Source organism: Phodopus roborovskii, unplaced genomic scaffold (assembly GCF_943737965.1).
Source record: "Phodopus roborovskii unplaced genomic scaffold, PHOROB, whole genome shotgun sequence".
Lineage (NCBI taxonomy): Eukaryota > Metazoa > Chordata > Mammalia > Rodentia > Cricetidae > Phodopus > Phodopus roborovskii.
Genome location: NW_026126599.1, coordinates 13,355,731 through 13,375,976, shown reverse-complemented (window position 1 = coordinate 13,375,976; position 20,246 = coordinate 13,355,731). Strand labels below are relative to the sequence as shown.

General features: G+C 41.6%; 1 protein-coding gene across 1 annotated transcript; it reads left to right on the top strand.

Moving 5' to 3' along the window:
- Positions 1-247: 247 nt before the first annotated feature.
- On the top strand, positions 248-8,446 carry LOC127237209 (CD209 antigen-like protein C). Its single transcript, XM_051205320.1, has 5 exons — positions 248-304; positions 5,367-5,456; positions 6,589-6,660; positions 7,067-7,218; positions 8,308-8,446. Exons 3-5 carry the CDS (start codon positions 6,639-6,641, stop codon positions 8,419-8,421), a joined length of 288 nt encoding a protein of 95 aa, XP_051061277.1. The 5' UTR covers positions 248-304; positions 5,367-5,456; positions 6,589-6,638; the 3' UTR covers positions 8,422-8,446.
- Positions 8,447-20,246: the final 11,800 nt, after the last annotated feature.

The following is a 20,246-nucleotide window of genomic DNA, read 5'->3' as shown; positions in this document are numbered from 1 at the left end:
TTCATTTTCATTGAATTCTACAAAGACTCTAATTTCTTTCTTTATTTCTTCCTTGACCCAGAGGAGTAGATAAAGAAATGAATCAACCTTCACTCAGGGGTGATTCAATTGAGTATCATTCAATTTCCCTGAGTTTGTAGGCTTTCTGTAATTTGCATTGCTGTTGAATTTCACTATGTATGCATCGTGTTTTCACTACCAGTTCTCCAGAGATAAACATTAACTTCTTAATTTCTTGCCACAGATATGTCCTGTTCCCAGCAGCCAATCTATAGTGAAATAACAGAGGTGAAAGCTGAAATCAGTAAGTGACTGAAAACCAACTCCCCAAGTGCCTGTTGATGTCCCTGGCCTCCAGTGCAGACACCTCTGTGGTGTGCTCACATGTGTCCCTGGCCTCCAATGTGCTTTACTTGTTTCAATTGTGAGATAGAGACATGGGGTAACATTGTCAATGACACATGTTTACAGGTATCCATACATAGAGACAATCTGGATTTCTTCAGAGTTATAAAGTCTTTACAGTCCTCATTTTGGAATAGATGGGACAAAGATTCCTGAATTCTCCTTGAGGCGGGGAGTGTCTGGTGGTACTGCAGTTTTCTATGGGTTCCCTGGCAAGGGAGGATCTTAACTCTGAAGTTCTTTTCAGTTTTTATAAATTGTTTTAGAAAATGTAAAATATAGTGAATTTCTTTATGACTTTTTCTGCATGTATAGTATTGGATTTTTCTAATATTTGCCACCTTGTCACTCTCTCTGTTTCACTACATACTAAAGAATGTATACCCCACAACACTTTCATTTCTGTTTTATAGTATATACATATATGTGTTCCATGAAGAAGAGCATATCATGTGATATTTTCCTTTCTTGTGTTTTTTGTTGTTGTTTCTATCATCCTTTCATATATATATATATATATATATATACATATATATATAATTTTTCTTATTTTTCATATCAATCCCAGTTCCCTCTCCCTCTCTCCCTCCCAGCCCATTCCCCCCTTCCACAGGGAGGGTGATGCCTTCCAGGAGGGATCATCAAAATCAATCAAGTCATTTGGAATAGGGACTACTCCCTTCTATCTCTATGCTAAGGGAGTATCCCTCCATGGGGAATGTGCCCCCAAAGTCCTTTTGTGCACCAGGGATACATCTTGGTTCCACTGTCAGAGGTCCCTTAGACTGCCCAGGCCTTCTAACTGAGATCCATGTTCAGGGGTTCAGGGGTACAATGCTGGTTTTCCAACTATCAGTCTGGGGGTTCTCCCCCTTGTTCAGGTCAACTGCCTCTGTGAGTTTCTGTAGTCTGGTCTTGACACCTTTTCTTATCACTCCTCCCTCTCTGCAACTGGATGCCAGGAGTTCAGCTCAGTATTTAGTTGTGGGTATCTGCGTCTGTTTCCATCAACTACTAGATGAGAGCTCTATGATGGCATATAAGTTAGTTATCAATCTCATTATCAGGGAAGGGCATTTAAGGTAGCTTTTTCACTATTGCTCAGATTGTTAGTTGGAATCATCCTTGTATCTATCATCCTTTTTTGTCATCCTCTTCCTCCAACATTTTTTTTGTGACAGGATTTTTATGTGTATTACTGACTGTCTTGGAACTTGCTTTGTAGACCAGGCTATCTTTGAACTCAGAGATCTCCCTGCTTCTGCCTCCTGAATGATGGGACTAAAGGCATCACACTCAATTCCCTTCCTCCATTTTATATATAATTTCCCTCCTACTATCAGATTTTCAGGTAGATAGCTAATATACAGGCAGGTGATAGATTATATAGACAGACAGACAGACAGACAGACAGATAGATAGATAGCACACAGATGGATAGATAATATGAGAGAAAACCTGTAATACTTGTTTCTCTCAATCTGGGTTATTTTGCTTAATATAATAATTTCATACATTTTCCTGAAAATGACATACATTCATTCCTCTGCATTGTTGAATAAAACCCAGTGTCCATATATGTCAATTTTTTCATTTAAATATAAATCAAAATTTATATGTAAATATTTCAAAATATTTCACTAGAAATCCCCAAACATCTACTACGTAGCTTTCTAAAGCTTATTTCTGAAATCTTGGATTATTTGGAATCTTTTAGTAGTTATTGTGCTTACACACATTTAATTTTTTGGGTTTTTTTGGGGGGGAAACAAAATGGTTACCTAGATCTCTTTTTTTAATATGTCCACCATCGTACACATTATTTAATGTAACTGCTTTATTTTAGGAATTTATATTTATTACTTGAACAAGTACAAAAATAGTAAATTGCAAGTATAATTTTGAACACACAAAAATCAAATCTTTTGGGGGGTTCAAATTTTTTTAATTTAATTTTTTTATTTAATTTATTATTTTACATGTCGATCCCAGTTCCTTTTCCCTCCCTTCTTCCATCTCTCCCTCCCTCCCTCCCTCCCTTTTACCCTCTCTGCCCTCTCACATGCACCCTGACCACCCTCCCCTCCCATCCCCCAACCCCAATTCCACATGTAGGGGAATGCCATCCAGTTGGGGTCATGTAGATCTGTCAGGTCATTTGAAGTAGGGACTAGGGTTTCTCTCCTGTCTCTAGGTTAAGGCAGTATCCCTCCATGGGGGATGTGTCCCCAAGGTCCTTTTGTGCACCAGGAATACATCCTGGTTCCACTGTCTGAGGTCCCTTAGACTGTTCAGTCCTTCTGGCTGAGACCCATATTCAGGGGGGCCTGAGTCAATCCCATGCTGGATTCCCAGTATCAGTCTGGGGGCCTGTTAGTTCCTCCTTGTTTAGATCAGCTGTCTGTATGTGTTTCTGCCGCATGGTCTTGTCCTCTCCCTCTGCATCTGGATTCTAGTTCGACTCAGTGTTTAGGTATGGGTGTTTGCTTCTGTTTCCAACAGGTATTAGATGAGGGCAGTCTCTTTTATAACATTGGTCCAGTATATTACCTGTATCTGTATTTTTCTTTTCTGCTTTGTTTTTGCTCTGTTTTTCAAGACAATGTTTCTTTGTATGGCCCTGGCTGTCCTGGAACTCACTCTGTAGTCTAGGCCAGCCTTGAACTCACAGAGACCCACCTGCCTCTGCCTTTGCCTGTTGAGTGTTGGGATAAAGGTGTATGCCACCATCACTGGACTTAGACTAGATCTAACCTAGGTTCTAGACATCTTGTTCAAAGTATTGGAGAATAGTGTGCAAAAATTAGTAAAAGAAAACATTCAGAAGGAGAAGTACAAGGAAATTACAATGCAAAGCATCGGTGAGCTTCAGGGAGATTACTCAAAAGCCCAGGGTTACATCTCTGGGTTTCCATTTATGTGTCCTGGATGAGAAGGAGATAGACCCCAAGGTGTTGTGAGAATCCCTCTCCTGGGAGACAAAAACACCCTCCTCATAAGGTCACAACCAAAACTCAAAGAACTGTTCCACTGCAATTTCCCCCTTGGAATCCAATGATCTTGTTGGATTTACTTACAGAGCATGGGTAACATGGGTGACAGCAGCCAGATGCACTGAAAGTCTTCATATAGCTTGGTTGACAGCTTTTCCATAACATCACAGGTGGAAACCTTTACAATTAACCCCACTCAACCTACACACTCAAGAAAGTCCTGAGAGCCCCCAAGGCAGTGTGAAATTGGGTTATAATTTCATGGCTGGCTAGGAGGAGTTAGCTGCTGGAATCTTGGATGAGACATATCTTATCTCCCACGAGAGAATGCCAATGGTCAACAACCCCCATCTTGATAGAATCTTATAATAGGTACAACTGATTTGATGAAGATGGTGACAGTTTTGTTTTTTGGGTTTTTTTTTTTTTGTGGATGTGTTTTGTTTTGTTTTGTTTTTAACAGGGTCTCTCTATGTTGTCCTGGTTATCCTGGAACTAAATATTCAGACCAGGTTGGTCTTGAAGTCACAGAGCTCTACCTGTCTCTGCCTCCTGAGTGCTGTGACTACTAGCATAGTTGCTTTTTTGCCCAGCAGACTGTGTTCTACAACATGGGAACAGAGTTTGGATTTGTTTCTCATCTGTGAAACTCCCAATTGACAGATTGAAATGGATCTTCTGCACAGGCTTGGGTCATACATGCCATGATTCTAGATTCATAGATGATATTATCTATGCCCTCTCATGCCTAGGAATAAAGTGAAAAATAGAATTTTCTTCTAAAAGTGTGCTCAGAGAGCAGAGGTTGCCTTAATGGACATGCATCTAAAATTGAATCAGGCTGAACTGTCTTACTTCCTTCTAGTTCCAATATGTATTCTAGAACATGCTTGACCACTAGCTAACCACAAGTGGGCAGCTGCTAAGACAGAGAAAAGTTCTGCTTTGTATGAAAACGGGTGTGTGTAGCTCAAACCATCCAGGGTCCAGGATCGGTAAACTAGCCCTATACTTGCCCACCCCGGCTATGCCACATCCCCATTACCCTTTCTGAGTGGGAGTGCATTCAGGAAGTGAGGGATACAGCAAGGCAAATAAACACATTGCTCTAACAGGAATTAGGATCATGATATCACAATGAGGAGCTCCAAGGAAGTAAGGTTGAAACAGCTAGGTCCCTAGGTGAAGCTTCACCGGACCTTTCAAAGCTCAAGAGGCAAATGTCTCTGTTTTATCATGCCAAGGCTCTTTTTAAAAACATATTTTCATTAATTCTTGGATAATTTCATACATGTATAGAATTTTGATCATATTTATCCCTCTATCCCCCTCCACTTCTTCTGGACCCCCCACTGCCCCCTTCCACTTTCATGTCCTTTTTTAAAAACACCCACAGGGACCAATTAGTGTTGCCTATATGCACATGGTTTGAGGCCATCCACTGGACCCTGAAGTCTACCCCAGAAGTCTGCACAGCACCTTCCAGGATTATATAAGCTAGTCAGCAGGAAGAGATTTTCAGACCAGTGTCAATTTGATTTTTCCATGTCCTGTGTGGTCTCTTCAGCCATTGTTCTTACCATCAGTTCCTAGCAAGCAACCAAAAGCAACCTGACCAGGCTCTTAATTTTTCTCCAGTGATGTAAGCAGATGAGAAGATGATGATGAGAGCATGAACCCAGTGCCATGCTATAGGTTCCAATAATTTCTGGATCAAATAGTTCTGCAGTCACTGCACAGAGAGGAGCTCAGGAGGCCTGGATGCTTCCTGGGTATTTTTTCCTATGAAATGGAAGATGAAATTCTGTGCTCATGGGTCCTGGGAGTTTGAAACCTAGACTCATGGCTGTGGGAACCTAGAAGCTTGAGTCCTAAAGTCTGAGCAGGAGTATGCTGGTGGCCTGTGTGTCCCTGGGCGGAGCTGGTGCAGGGCATGTGTGTGCTGAACCACATTCTTCTCTTTCACAGGATGTGCAAGACATGGCCTGGTCCCCCTAGTGCTACAGCTGCTTTTCCTCATCCTCTGCTCCGGGGTCCTTGTGGCATTCCTTCTCCAAGGTCAGATGGCTTTGAGTACTTGGGATCTTAATGCTGATCTCTTTGCAGGAGCAACCAGATCTAGGAGGGAGGCAAGAACCTGGTCCTTCTGTGACTTCTAAGCATGTCTCAGGACTCCTCCAACCTACACAGCAGGGAAAATGGAGGAGAAACAAGAGAGGGTCTTCACTCCACTTGCCCTTGTAATTCAGTCTTTTCTGAGTGGCAAGACACTCTCCCTCTCTCTGTGATGTGTGTGGGTGTATGTGTGTGTGTGTGTGTATGTGTGTATGCACATGCACCTCCTGGATGAACATACAGGTGTGTGCATGTATGTAGTTGCTGAGGAACAGCCTCCGTGGTCATTCTTCAGATTCTTCCCATCTTGAGAAATGGCCTCTTATTTGTTCTAAGGTCATCAAATAAGCTAGTCTGGTTGGTCAGTGAACCCAAGGGATCCACCTATTCTTGAATCTTCAGAACTGTTTATTACCACTGTATACCAGCAGACATGCCTGAACTTTAGAATGCATGTTCTGAACAATTGGGGAGCCTGCATAGGACTGACCTAGGCCCTCTCCATGTATGTGACAGTTGTGTAGCTTGGTCTGTAAGGTTCCTAGTAATGAGATCAGTACTTGTCCATGGCACTTAGCTGGATTTTGAGAACCTGTTCCCCATGTTAGATTACCTTGCCCAGGCTTAATGCAAGGAGAGGGAGCTGAGATTTGATGAGCCATGCTTTGTTCAGATCCATGGGAGACCTGCCCCTCTCTGAATGGAGATAGAGGAGGAGTGGATAGGGAGGGGGTAGATGGGAGTCAGGGAGGAGGGAATGGGAAGAGAGGAGAGAGGGGAAACTGTGGTCAGTATCAAAAATAAACAAATAAAACATTAATTAACCAAAATAAATTTTTAAAAAAGAACATGGGTTTTGAGAGATTGAATTCGGGTCCTTGTGCTTACAGGGCAAGCATGTTATCAACTAAGCCATCTCTCCAGCCCAGCATTACTCATCCTCAGGTGTTACATAACAACAGATGGCTCTTAAACACTGGTCCTACATAAGCAGTATAGACCATGGTACACTGTAGGTGTTTTATGGTTGTAGTTTCCTTTCTTTCTTTTTTCTTTTTTCTTTTTCTTGGCACAGCTCCAAAGGTTCCCTGCACCCAGGATCAGGAGGAGATCTACCAGAAGCTCATGCAGCTGAAGCCTAGAGTCGGTGTGTGATCAGAAGCTGGCTGTCCAAGGGTCTTAATGGGTGTTCATGTTGAACACTTTGGCTGAGTTTGACCTTTTTAAGTCTTAATGTTATTCCTTGTCAATTGGGAACACAGGATAACAGTGTTTTTAGTGTACACAAGAAAGTATATATAATAAGGATCCAATTATGCCCGTTTCCTGGAGTCTGTTCTGAGATCTTAGCTCCTACTTCTCCTAGTGTGAATGAGATGGGGCCAGGACTTCTGGGTTCTTTTAGGATGAGGAAGAACCTGGGAAGTGGAGAAGACAAAGTCTCTCCACTGTGATGCTTGGGAGTTCCTGACTCCGGAGGGCTGGAAGGCTAAGCAGATATGGGAATACAAACAATAAAGTGTGTGTGTATTCTAACTAGCCTTCCCCAACAGACAGCCTATGCCGTCCCTGCTCTTGGGACTGGATCGTCTTCCATGGAAACTGCTACTTCTTCTCCATAACTAAACGTAACTGGACTGATTCCCTCATTGCTTGCCAAGAAGTAGGGGCCCAACTAGTCATCATTGAAAGTTACGAGGAACAGGTATGCCTGATTCTGGAGTGGGACATACATCTTTTTGTTGTTACAGACTTCATTCATCATATCATGTTTCTTGACTAAACCTACTCCTATTATCCCTGTTCCAATTCTTTTCTTATTGTCCCAATAACTTTTCCTTCCAATTCCATGGACTTCCCTTTTCTAAACTCATGGAGTCCCTTTAGTATAGGCTACATGTGCATGGGTATAAGACTGCAGCCTCTCAGGAGCTACATGTCTGAAAACACTGGCTTTCTCTCCTTAAAAGCCATCAGTTGCCAATATCCTTTAGCTAAGGGTGGGACTCTATGAGCCTCTCTCCTGTCTAGGCTGAAAGTTTGGCTGGCTTGATCTTGTGCAGCCACTGTGAGTTTAAGTGTGCAATTGCCCTGTCTATTTCACCTCAGATGTCCACTACCTCTGGCTTTTACAATCTTTTCCTCTTTTCCTTGATAATTCCTGAGCCTTGGAGGGAGGGTATATAATACAGATGGGGGGCTGCATTTTATTAAATGATAAACAGTTGAAGGTAGATGGCCATATAGACTTTCAAGGGGAAATGGAAGAGAAGAGGGTTATGAATTGGGACACCACAAATACCACACACACACACACACACTCACACACACACACACACACACACACACACAAACACACACACCAAACAAGTCTTGACCATGTGTGTAAGATTTGGGGCAAGAGTTGAAAATATAATGTCTAGTGATGGGTTGGTTAGTGCTTAATAACTTGCTTTCTAAAGGGAAAAGTCTGCTTTGTGCCATTAACCAATTGCTAGAACACAGTTCACACATTCAGTCAGTCATGAGTAAATGCCCAGAACTCACAAGCCGGGGAAACATGCAGTAAAAATAAATGTGACAAGAGGCCATCTGTGCACTTCTCTGTGCAAGAGATTTGCTTATAGAGCACTGAGATGGAAGTATTCAGATCTCCTGATCACATGTTGGAGAACATGGTGTAGTGCCCTAGAGGGTCTGATTGCAAACAGGACTTCCCATCTAGACTTTATAGGGACACTGGGTGGAAAATCAAATACTCAGCTGTATCTCAACTACTCTTCTCCTCTTTCAGGAGTTCCTACAGAAGATGTATAAGATTAAAGGCTGTCTCTGGATTGGGCTGTCAGACATGAAACATAAAGGTTCATGGCAGTGGGTTAATGGTTCCTCTTTGTCTCCCAGGTAGATCAAAAAACAAGGGCAAAATGAGGGGGGATGGGCTGGTGTCTGAAATGCTAATATGAAATACCCTTGCCTGGGGTTTTTATCACCTAGCCATTAAAAAAAAATGTCACTTACTGAGTGGAAGGGGGGGGGGATCCATGCCCAAGTTCAGGTAAGATAGTAAATGCTTTGAAATTCCAGTGGTAGAGATGTAGGAGGAGCTTGGAGTCTGAGAAACTGAGATATAGTAAATAGTTATAAAGAATCTAAAGTGTTGGGGAGATGATTCAGTAATTAAGAGCATGCATAGTTTTTGCAAAGAACTCGAGTTATGTTCACAGTAGCCATGTCAGACAGTTCACTGCCACCTGTCACTCCAACTACAGGGGATTCAAATAATGCCCTCTCTCTCTCAGACAAGAATCTGCTATATGGTTAAACCAAAATAGCTTTAGAGATGTTTGCTATTGAAAAGATTAGATGCCCAGTTTCCCAGGAAAGGGTACACACCACTCTGAGTGACCATGTGCCAGGCTCAGCCATGACATGAATAGAAGGAGGGGAGATGTAGCCAAGAGACTTTATCATTATTTGTGCTGGAAGTATTAGATTGATACAGTAAAAAAAGATTTGGGGTTAGCCAGTGTAATCATTTCAGCAGGTTCTATTGCTAGCTACCTACTGCCTTCCTGGTATGGTTAGAGTGGATGCACAGCAGCCAGGCTGTAAAAGCCTGATAATCTAGTTGGGAGGTGAAGTCTCAACTAACTAGAGTCTAAATATCACACCTTCAGCTGGATTTCTCTCTAGGAAGAAGGCTCTGGGGTCAAGGACAAGACACTAGGCAAGTTACCAGGCTAAAACAAAATATGTCTGCCATAGGAGCTCAGGGAAAATATGAAGATATCTAGTTTCCAGGAACTTGAAACTTTTTATAGATGAGGGGAGGGACACAGGTTCACAGTATGCATGGGCTTTGCAGCTTTAAAAATTACTGGACCTTATGGAAAAATGGCGACCATTCAGAGGACTGTGTGGAATTGACCGATCATGGCTGGAATAAAGACAACTGCAAAATGGAGAAATTCTGGGTCTGCAAGAAGTCCTCAGCATCCTGTCCCAACAACTGATACTCAGGTCCCCCCATTAGCCCTCAAAGCTCTAACACCGCCCCCCATAGGTGACCAGGCTTTGTCTACACTTAGGCTGATTCCTGACTCCTTCTCCTCCTTGTTAGCAATAGCTCTGCTATTGTCTTCTGTCAGGTCCCTCATCTCCTTAGAGGCTGGTCCACTGCTGCCTTCCCTCCCTATCTCCAGATCCCACTTGGCTTAGTGGCTGTTGTTCTGGCCTTTGTTTGCAATTTAATACAATGACTAATCATGAGATATCCTCAGGGGCTGTGTGTTTATCTTTGCTGAGGTTGGGGGGGGGTCTGCATCGCCATGTTTAGCTCCACAGTACCAGAGGCTCTACACTATCTCATCCCTGCATCTTTTCCTTCCATCCTTTCATCTTCCATCTATCTCCCCTGCAAAACTTGCTAGTGATTGTTCCCAATCACTTCAGCTTTGAATGCAGCCTGATAACATCAGGGAATTAATCTAATCCACTAATCCATCGATGGTTTGGGGATGGACTTTCTCTTCCATTGGTAGTAGCATGGCAGATGTGTCTCCCACATCTCTTCAAGGAAGGGCATGTTGCCATCACAGAGTACTTACACAAGTCTATTTCCTGCACTGTTCATAATAGTGGAATCCACACTGGTGGTCAACAAAGGAAGAATAAAGAAGGGTTTCTATTGCTGTAATAAACACCATGACCAAAGGTAACTTGGGGAGGTCGGGGTTTATTTAATCTTGCAGCTTCAAAGGAAGTAAGGGCAAGAACTCAAGATGGGAATTGATACAAAGGCCATGGGAAGAATGTTCTTTACTGGATTGCTCCCCATGGCTTGCTCACCCTGCTTTCCTATCCATCCAAAGACTGCCTGCCCAAGTATAGCACCACCCATTGTGGCATGGGCCCTCCCACATCAACCACCAATAAGACTTGCATACAGGCCTACCCTATGGAAGCATTTTCTCAGTTAACATTCTCTCTACCCAAATTACCCTAGCTTGTGTCAATGAAAAAAATAAAGCAACTAACAAAAACAACAGAATAGAATTTTTCTCAGTCACAATAAAGAATAAAGTCAACATAATTTGAAAGAAAATGGATACAACTGGAGATAATCACATTAAATGAATCTAGCCAGTCTCAGAAAGGCAAATGCCATGTATGTTATTCTATCTGTGGTTCCTAGATAGTCACATAAGTCATGTTTGCATATGTTAAATCAAAGTAGAAATGAAGTTGTCTAGGGAACAAAGGGAGAAAATGGGGGAATAGGGGTAGGGTGGGAAGGACACATGCAACCTATGATATAATACCAGTAATAAATTTAAAGCTTTTATTAAATTTATTTATTTGCGTGTGGGTATGTGCATCACAGCATTTGTATATAGATCAGAGAACAACTTACCAAGTCAGTATCTCCTTCAATCATCTAAGTCCCAGGGATCAAATGCAGGTCATCAGGTTTAACAATGAATGCCTTTACCCACTAAGCAATCTCATTAAAAGATTCCTCTATTTGGGGTAAGAATGTCAATTCCATGACATTTTATCTTTGGAGTGTGCAAACTTTTAAATTTTGTTTTACACGGGCTAAAAGATTTCCTTGAGTCTAAAGAGACTTTGAATTTTGACCTTTGGAGAGTGTGAACTCTTGGTAGACATTAAATATATTTTGCATTACAAAATGACCATAAAACATTTGGGGGAGCTGAGATGGGATGCTGTGATTTTACTATGCAACTCCCCTCTCCTACAGTATCTTACATTGTGGAATAATCTTTTTATACACTGTGAAGATGTGTCTTTGCCAAGGTGCCTTCTGATGGGTTTGATAAAGAGCTGGATGGCCAATAGCTAGGCAAGAAGAGGCTAGATGGGATTTCTTGGCAGAGAGAAAAGAACAGGAGATATACTATGTGGCAGAGGGAGACACCAGAGAAGACAGAGAGGATGCAGGACACACAGGAGGAGAGGTAAAAGCCATGACTCATGTGACAGCATGTGAATTAATAGAAATGGGTTGATCTAAGTTATAAAAGCTAGTTAGAAACAAGCCTAAGGATAAGGTTTTCATAATTAATAAAAAGTCTCCATCTCATTATTTAGAAGCTGGTGGTACAAAAAAAGACTTGATACACTCATGTATTGCATAGTTGGTCTCCAGACAGTGGCAGTATTTTTGAAGGGTCTATAAAGTAAGATGTGGAGCAAAATTAGAAAATAAAAGCAACTGGTCAAGTGCCTTTGAAGGTTCTAACTGATTCCCACTCAGTTCCTTCCTTGCTGTCTGATTTCTGCCCATTATTAAAGTATTTCCCTGTACTTAGTTTAGACCCCATGATATCATGAATCACCATTGGACCGGCGACACAGATCCAAGTGTCCTTGTACTGATCCATCTGAAACAATGAGGCAAAATAAATATTGCCTCCTTTTAAGTTGTTCTCTCGGATATTGTTCACAGTGACAAAAAATATCTGAATAACTTACTTCATTACCATAAATGCAAATAGGATGAAAGAGCTCATGATAAATATGATGAATAATAAAAGACATTACCAACACTAAGAAACCCCCAAAAGACCGAATACATGTATTTTTTAATTAAAATAAAACTATTTTGTGTGTGCGTGTGAGTGTGCATGTGTGTTTGCATATGTATGCAAGTACCAGAAAAGGGTGTTGGATCTCCTGCAGCTAGAGTTACAAGTTGTTGTCAGGTGCTTGAAGTGGGTGCAGGGACAGAATTCAGGTCCTCTGTAAGAGCAACGAGAGTTCTTAGTTTCTGAGCCACCTCTCCAGTCCAAATACATGTATTTCTAAAGATATTTTTATCTTCTGTTTTCCCATTCAACCCTTCCCATGTACCCACACCTTGTTGAGTCTCAAAGTCTTAGAATCTAATTCCTAGGTTATTGTGTGTGTGTGTGTGTGTGTGTGTGTGTGTGTGTGTGTGTGTGTGTACAATCTGTTCTGCCCATAAAAAGTTATTTATGAGTATGTCTTTTCAGTAATGACCAGTTTGGTTAAACAATTTGGGATCTTCCCTGGGAAAGATTGTCTCTCTCACCTCAGTATTCCTTAGTTGCCTGTAGTTCTGTCTAGTCAAGACCTGAACAAGGATGATGTCAATAGATGTGCTGAAATGAAAGGGGGGAAATCCCAGGTGTCCTCAACCCCAAACAAAGAATAAATGTATTTTTAACATCACAATGTGGAAACACAAATGGAAAGAGTGATAAGAATAGCACAGAAGTCTGACAGTGGCCATCACTGACTTCACAGAATGATCACAAGCTAAGACAAATCATCACAGCCTGTCCAGCCGAAATAGGACATGTGACAAATTGGACAAGTGTCCTGGATGTAGTACATGACTGTAGCAGAGTCTTAACTCTGAGGGTCTGGTCCTGGAGGTAGGATAATGACTCTAGAGTCTTAACTCTGGGAGGTCTGGTCCTGGAGGTAGGATAATGACTCTAGAGTCTTAACTCTGAGGGTCTGGTCCTGGAGAAGGACTCTAGAGTCTTAACTCTGGGAGGTCTGGTCCTGGAGGTGGTACATGAGTGGAGAGTTAATTCTGGAGATCTGAAATATTGCCTCTTGAACTTTCTTTCAGACTGTAAGTTTGTGAAAAAAATCTTTGAAAACATCATACATGTGTGCAATATATCTTTAACATTTTTATTATTATTTTAACTTATGTGTATGTGTGCAGGGGCTTGTGTGTATGAGTACAGTGCCTATGAAATCCAGAAGATGGCTTGTGATCTCCTGGAGTTGGCAGTGACAGGTAATGAGTCACCAGGTGTGGATGAAGCAAGCACTCTAAACCCCAGAGCCAGCTCTCCAGCCACCTGGCTCCATTTTGGAGTGGGGGTGTCTATCTTGTGCCTGTCTCACTGTAATGTGGATAATGGTGTGGTATTCCCAATACCACCTACCCATCCATTCTAATACAGTTTTGCTTTAAAATTTTGCCCCTTTGTAAAAATTTTCTTTGCTTTGGCAGCATTGCAAATTTGAAAGCAAACTACTTTGAATAATTGGCATACTATTGTTAGTATATCAGGAAAAAGTAAGTAGACAACACTGGTTCCATGACACCATACCAGCTCCACTAGCTTATAGAGCTCAAAATATGTGGTCTTCAGATAACAACATCAGTACTGATGAGTTCTGAGCTCAAAGTATGTGATGCTGTACATGTGATGGTCCATACATGATGGAATAGATGTGGATGTCTATGTATGATTACTTATGTGTTACTATCTATATGCGACAGTCTGTATGTGGCTGTCCATGTGTGACAGCCTACATGTGACTGTCTATATGTGACAGGATATGTGTGACAGTCTACATGTGACAGTCTATATTTTACAGTCTATGTGTGACTGTCTAAATGTGATGGTCTCGGATAACCCGGTACCAAAAGGCTTACTAATCTTGTTCTGTAAAAACAGGAAATGGCTAAGCATTTCGTTAATTTGCCTTTGACAGGTTATTTTGCCATAGCAATGACACAAGTTTGGGAAATGGCTTGGTTGGTATAAGGTTTAACAATGTGAGGACCTGAGTTTAGCTCCCCAGAACCCATGTGAAAAACAGAGTAAAATGTCCTGTGTCTGTAATTCCTGTGATAATGAGATGGGAGCAAAGACAAGTGGTTTCTTGGAAAATCGCTGGCCAGCTAGTCTGGCCTAGTAGGCAAAGCTCCAGGCCAGTGAGAGACCATGCCTCAAATGAAAGGCTGAAGGCAACTGAGAGCTGTCACCCAAAGTTATCATCTGACCACTACTTGCACATGTACAACTGGACACAGACAAACATAAACTCATACACACACACACACACACACACACACACACACACACATAAATAAATAAAAATGAAAGAGGAATAATGCGTAATTTGAAGGGAATAATGTTTGAATTGTTACAAGGAGACCTAGAAGGTGAAGTTTGCTTATTATCACAGCTAGCATAAGAGAAAAGTAACAGATGCCCTTATGCCCTGCGTCTCCTTTCCTCCTCTTAAGATTCCATATCTTAGTTCCCTAAGACTGTCTCTCTTTGGGACATGATATTTTATTTATTTTTTGTTTTTTCTCATCTTTCTCTTGTTTTTCAAACTAAATATAATAATATTATTAAAAGACCTCTGACAGCGGGACCAGGATGTATCCCTGGCAGACAAAAGTACTTTGGGAGCACATTCCCTATGGAGGGATACTCCCTTAGCCTAGACAGGAGGGAGGGCCTAGACCCTACTCCAAATGACTTGACAGATTTTGATGATCCTGGAAGGCATCACCCTCCCTGTGGAGTGGGATGGATGGGATGGGAGGGGAGTTGGGGGGCATGAGAGGGAGGGAGAGGGAAATGGTATTGATATGTAAAATAAGAAAAATGATATATATATTATTAAGATAAAAATATTACTATTATTTTAGAGATTTTCATATGTGCATGCAATGTATTCTGAGCATATTCTTCCCTACTCATTTCAAATCCTCCAAAACCCAACCTACCCTGCCCCCACTCCTAACTTCCTGTCTTCCCTTTTGTTTTTATAACCTAGTCAGTCCCATTTGTGTTCCCATGTACTCACAAGTGTGGAGCTATTCATCCACTTGAGTATAATCAGTTCTCCAGGGATCACACCCTTCAAGCAGCCATCAACTGTCAATAGCTCCTTGGCTAGGAGTGGACCATTTGTGCATTTGTGCAGCTATTGTACCCATGAGCATTTCTTGTTTTCGTGTACCAGTAGGATGGGCTGTAAAAGTGAAGGCAGGAGGATCACAACTCCTGTTTTTCTTTTCTTGTTAATACAGGATCTCATGTGCCCAAGCTGGTCTTGAACTCACTGTGTAGCTAGGAATGACAATGAACTTCTGATCCTCCTGCCTCCAACTCCTACATGCTGGGATTATAGGCTGGTGCCACCATGTCTTGTTCATGTACTCCAGAGTATTGAATCCAGGACCTCCTGCATAATAAATTCTAACAACTGAGCTATATCTCCATTCTTACTTTGAACCATGTACTGAAGGTCAGGAAATATGAGGCCTCTACTAGCTGCATGGAAGGGTTAGTCCATTAATGAATTCATAGCTGAATATTAGCTTGAGAGCCTATTGAGGGACATAGGTCACTGGAGATTCTCTCTCTCTACACACACACACACACAAGCAGACTTGGCTCTGGAAGCACCAACAGTGTATGTAGAAGTGAGTTTTCATTTCACATGATCAGCGTTAGACTTTGGGCTTTGAATTGGGTACTAACGATTTAAGAATGTAAGATTCTTTGGGATGTGGTAATTTTTAAAATTTGAATTGTGAGAAGGACATGAGATTTTGGTAATAGGACAGGCAGAAGAGGAAAATGCCTTGGTTTGCATAAGGTTTGTCCCATTTGAAATTCTTATTGACATTCAGTTCCTACCATGAGATTGATAGAAGGTTGGTGAAGCATTAAAAGGAAAATGCTTTTGATGTTCCTTGTGTCTTATACCTTGACATTCATCAAAATTGTCCTGTGCCCTGTGATAAGGAAATGTCGGTGCCTAATGAGTTATTAGGCTGCCTGTCTCCCAGCATCCCTCCCCTGAACAGTAAAAGTAAGAAGAGAAAACAAACAACCCAACACATAGTCATCATCTTCAACTGAACTGATAGGATGAATAAATATTACAAAGGAGATTAATTTATTGGTTGACATGATATAAATCAGGCAGTCCAATAATGGTAGTCTATGCTCAGGTGATGGGAGATGCCATTATGTATATATGTTTCTCATACTGGTTAATGAATAAAGCACTGTTGGCCAATAGGAAAGGAAGATAGGAGGGACTAGGAGACAAGGAGGAAAGAGAAATAGGAAGGAGGAGTCAAAATGGACAGTCTGGAGAGAACAGAACCGCCATTCCTCCACTCTCGGTAAGACCACATGGAAATACATAGAAATGGGTTAATACTTAAGACAGAGCTAGCTGATAAGAAACAAGTAACTGGCCAACAGCATAATATCAAATACAGAGTCTCTGTGCGTTATTTGGGGCTGGTGCGGAGGCAGGACAAGACCAGGAGGTGGGCAGGAAAACTTACTCCTTACATATGGCGCCCACATGGCTAATAAGAACTTCCACTTAAAATTTAACAAAAGCTTAAAAAAGGGTTTTAGAAACAAAAGAACAAAGACGAACAAGGTTTCTTAGTAACAGCATTTTTCTCGGTTAGACTCTAATTTGCAAGAGACAAGCAGATATTTGGGCAGCTTTAAGGGAAGATTCCTGACTCAGCATAAGTGGGAAAAAAAACCCACAAGGCTTTAAAAAAGCACTGCTAACAATTTATTGGTGTGTATGAGAGCTGGCAATGGCAGTGACCACATCTTCAAGCCAGCAGCATGCTTGCTGGATGGCAGCACAGACCAAGGCAGTGACCACAGCTCTCAGTGCTGGCAGTAAAAGTACCCGCCACCATCTTTGATAAACCATGGCAGAAACAACTATGACTTTCATTTTAGCAATGTTGTTGCTTACCAGATAAAAGACTCGTGGCAAAAAAAAAAAAAAGATAAATATTTACAGTAAAGACAGATTCACATTAAGAAAAGCACTAAAGGTTTACAGTGTGGTCTAAAATATATGTAGGCTTGGGAGAGAAAAGAAATAAAATGGTTTTAAAAACACAGAGAATAGCTGGATGTGGTGGCACACGCCTTTAATCCCAGCACTCAGGAGACAGAGGCAAGCAGATCTCTGTGATTTCAAAGTTAACCTGGTAAGCAGAGTAAATTCCAGGACAGATAAGAGGTACACAGACAAACCCTGTCTCAAAAAATAGAAAAGAAACAAAATAATAAAAAAGCCACAAATGGGAAAAAATCTGGACACTGTACGGTATTATATTGTCTTTGTATTGTTTGACTGCTGAGGAAACAACTGTTAAAGGAAATGCTGCTGGATTAATTCAATTTATATATTTTAAAAATGCTTTGACTCCAAAATTTAAATCTAAGGACAAGTTACTGGGGAAAAGGATTTCTATTTTTGTTTCCACAGAAAATAAAAAGATATGTAGGTTGTTTTGTTCTCATCTTCCTTTTCTTAGAGCACACTTGTTATTCACTGTTTTGTATATAGTTTTGTATCAATCTTTTCTTTAGACTAAAAAGGGAATTGTAGAGGGATATTCACTTTGTTTCCTTCTGTGGCACTGACCACACCCATTGGGGGGTGGATCCAGGGGTGGAAGTGACCTGGGGAACTAAGTCGGAGGAGGAGCTGGGAGGAGAGCATCCAGTAGAGCCTGCTGGTGTTAATCTGTGTAGGTTGTAACTTATTTCTCCCTGAATAAACATCTATTCGGCCTATTTGTTTATCCTGATCCTTATTTAACCGCAATATCGAAGGCAGATAATCTAATCCATAAGACTGGATGCCTAAATGTTCCAATCTGAAGGGCTGGCTGTTGGTCTTTAGTCTGTGTGGAAAGGCTAAAGAAATGAGTTGTGTCAGTGAAGGCTGCCAGCAGCAGTAACAGTCAACAGTGTGGATGCACTCACCAGCAGGAACAAAGACAGAGCCCCAGTTACACTCCTGTGATAAAATACCCTGTCCCAAAACAACTTGGGAGAAAGAGCTTATGTGGCTTACAGTTTCAGGTTGGAGTCTGTAACTGTAGGGACTTTATCAAGGCAGGAGCCTGAGGCAGCTGGTCTCATATTGATGATACAGAGTAGAAATGAATGCCTACCTTTTGCCTACTTGTTCACCTGCTCTCAGCCAACTCCCTTCACTCTTCTCCTGCCTAGGGAATGTTTTCACCCATACAACTGGGTCCTCTCACATTGGTCAACACACAAAACAATCCCTCACAGAATGCCCATAGGCCAACCTGATCTAGGTAATTCCTCACTGAAACACTCTTCCCTGCTGACTCTAAGTATGTCATATCGGCAGCTAAAACTAATCAGCATGGGCAAGCAGGCAAGGGTTCCAGCTTGCACCCTCATTCCTCCTTATATCTAAGCTGTTCCTCACTCAGAGGCAGGGTCTGTCCTCAGGTTTTCCTTCCAGGGAACACCCTCAAAGACACACCCACCAACATGCTAGTTGTTCCCAAACCCAATAAAGTTTACAACAGGATTAACCACCACACGTGAGTTCCATCACCAGCTTGGAAAACATGTAATGGGACTTGTAGCAGATCTGTCTTTAAACCTCCAGCTTCCACAAAGACTTTTTATTAATTATGAAAGCTTGTCCTTAGGTTAGGCTTGTCCCCAACTAGCTCATAAAACTTAAATTAATCCGTTTACATTAATCTATGTTCTGCTATGTGGCTGGTTACCTCTCTTCAGTACCAGCCATCCAACTTTATATCTGGCTAGCAAATTTCCTATGCCTCTCCCAGAGTTTCTATCTCTCCCTGGAAGTCATTCCTATCCTTTTCTGCCTAGCTATTGGCTGTTCAGCTCTTTATTAAACCAATCAGAAGGTGCCACAGGCAGGTGAAGTAAAACAGAGAGAAATTTTCACACACTGTACAAAATATCCCAAGAGAGGTGAAATATGACCACACCCAGCCCCCCTTTGCCTGTTATGTAGTGTTAATCACTATGTGAAAAGCTTTTTAAAAAAGAATCTACTTTAGGAAATAATCTACTACCATGCTACTTAGCAACATTCTAAATCATATCCTTGCATGCACAGATAAGTGTAGCCATCACTCCTTGTCAGAGAATCTTCTCTTTACAGCAAGTGGAGATCACCATAGAAAAACACAACTGGACACAATAGAATCAACTCATCACAGGGAACCCAACCAACAGATACAGTACAGTACAGCTCCTGCACCTGTGGCTGAGGGAACATCTCAGGAGAGGAGAAAGAAGGATTACAAATGCCAGAATACCAGGAGCTCTGCTGTGCAACAGTCTCTTCTATAGATGTATGCACTGAACAAGACAGGAACAATAGCAATACCATAGACATGATAACATGTGTGGGGAAGAGGTTTAAGTGGGTCTCATCCCTAGACAAAGAACTACAGGCAACCATTGACCCCTAGGAGAGGAAGAACTGGCCTCTCACGGGCATGATCCCCTTGTATTGATTGTTCAGTGCAGAGTGGTCAGCCCTGAAACCACATACACACAACAAAAATGTGCTCATCAGGTTATATTTATATATTTGTGCACATATATACATATTTATGTATATAACAATAATAATCAAAGGAAAAGAGGCTATGAATTTATTTGCCAATAGGAGAGCATTGAGGGGTTGGAGGAAGGGTACTCAGATGGGGCTGTAGAGAGGAAAGTGGGGAAAGAAATGTAATTTTATTTTGACATATAGGTATACACACGTGTGTGTGTGTGTGTGTGTGTGTGTGTGTAAAGAGTTTGCACAAATGGTTAATGTGCACATAATAAGAGACTGCAAACTGATCAGTTCTAAATGGGACATCTAGATCACACATACCCCCCAAGACTCATGGAAGAGGGGAAAGAAATATTGTAACAACCAGAGTGTTTTCTGGACATTATAGGGCTGTTACACATAAAAGAAATCATTATGGCCGTGACTGCCTGGCTAAGGTGTGCACAAGATCAAGCCAGACATCATCTCATCAAGGATTAGGGAGGAGCTCACAAAGTTCCACTATAGCTGAGGAACTGTTAGCAGTTGATAGATGATGGGAAAAAG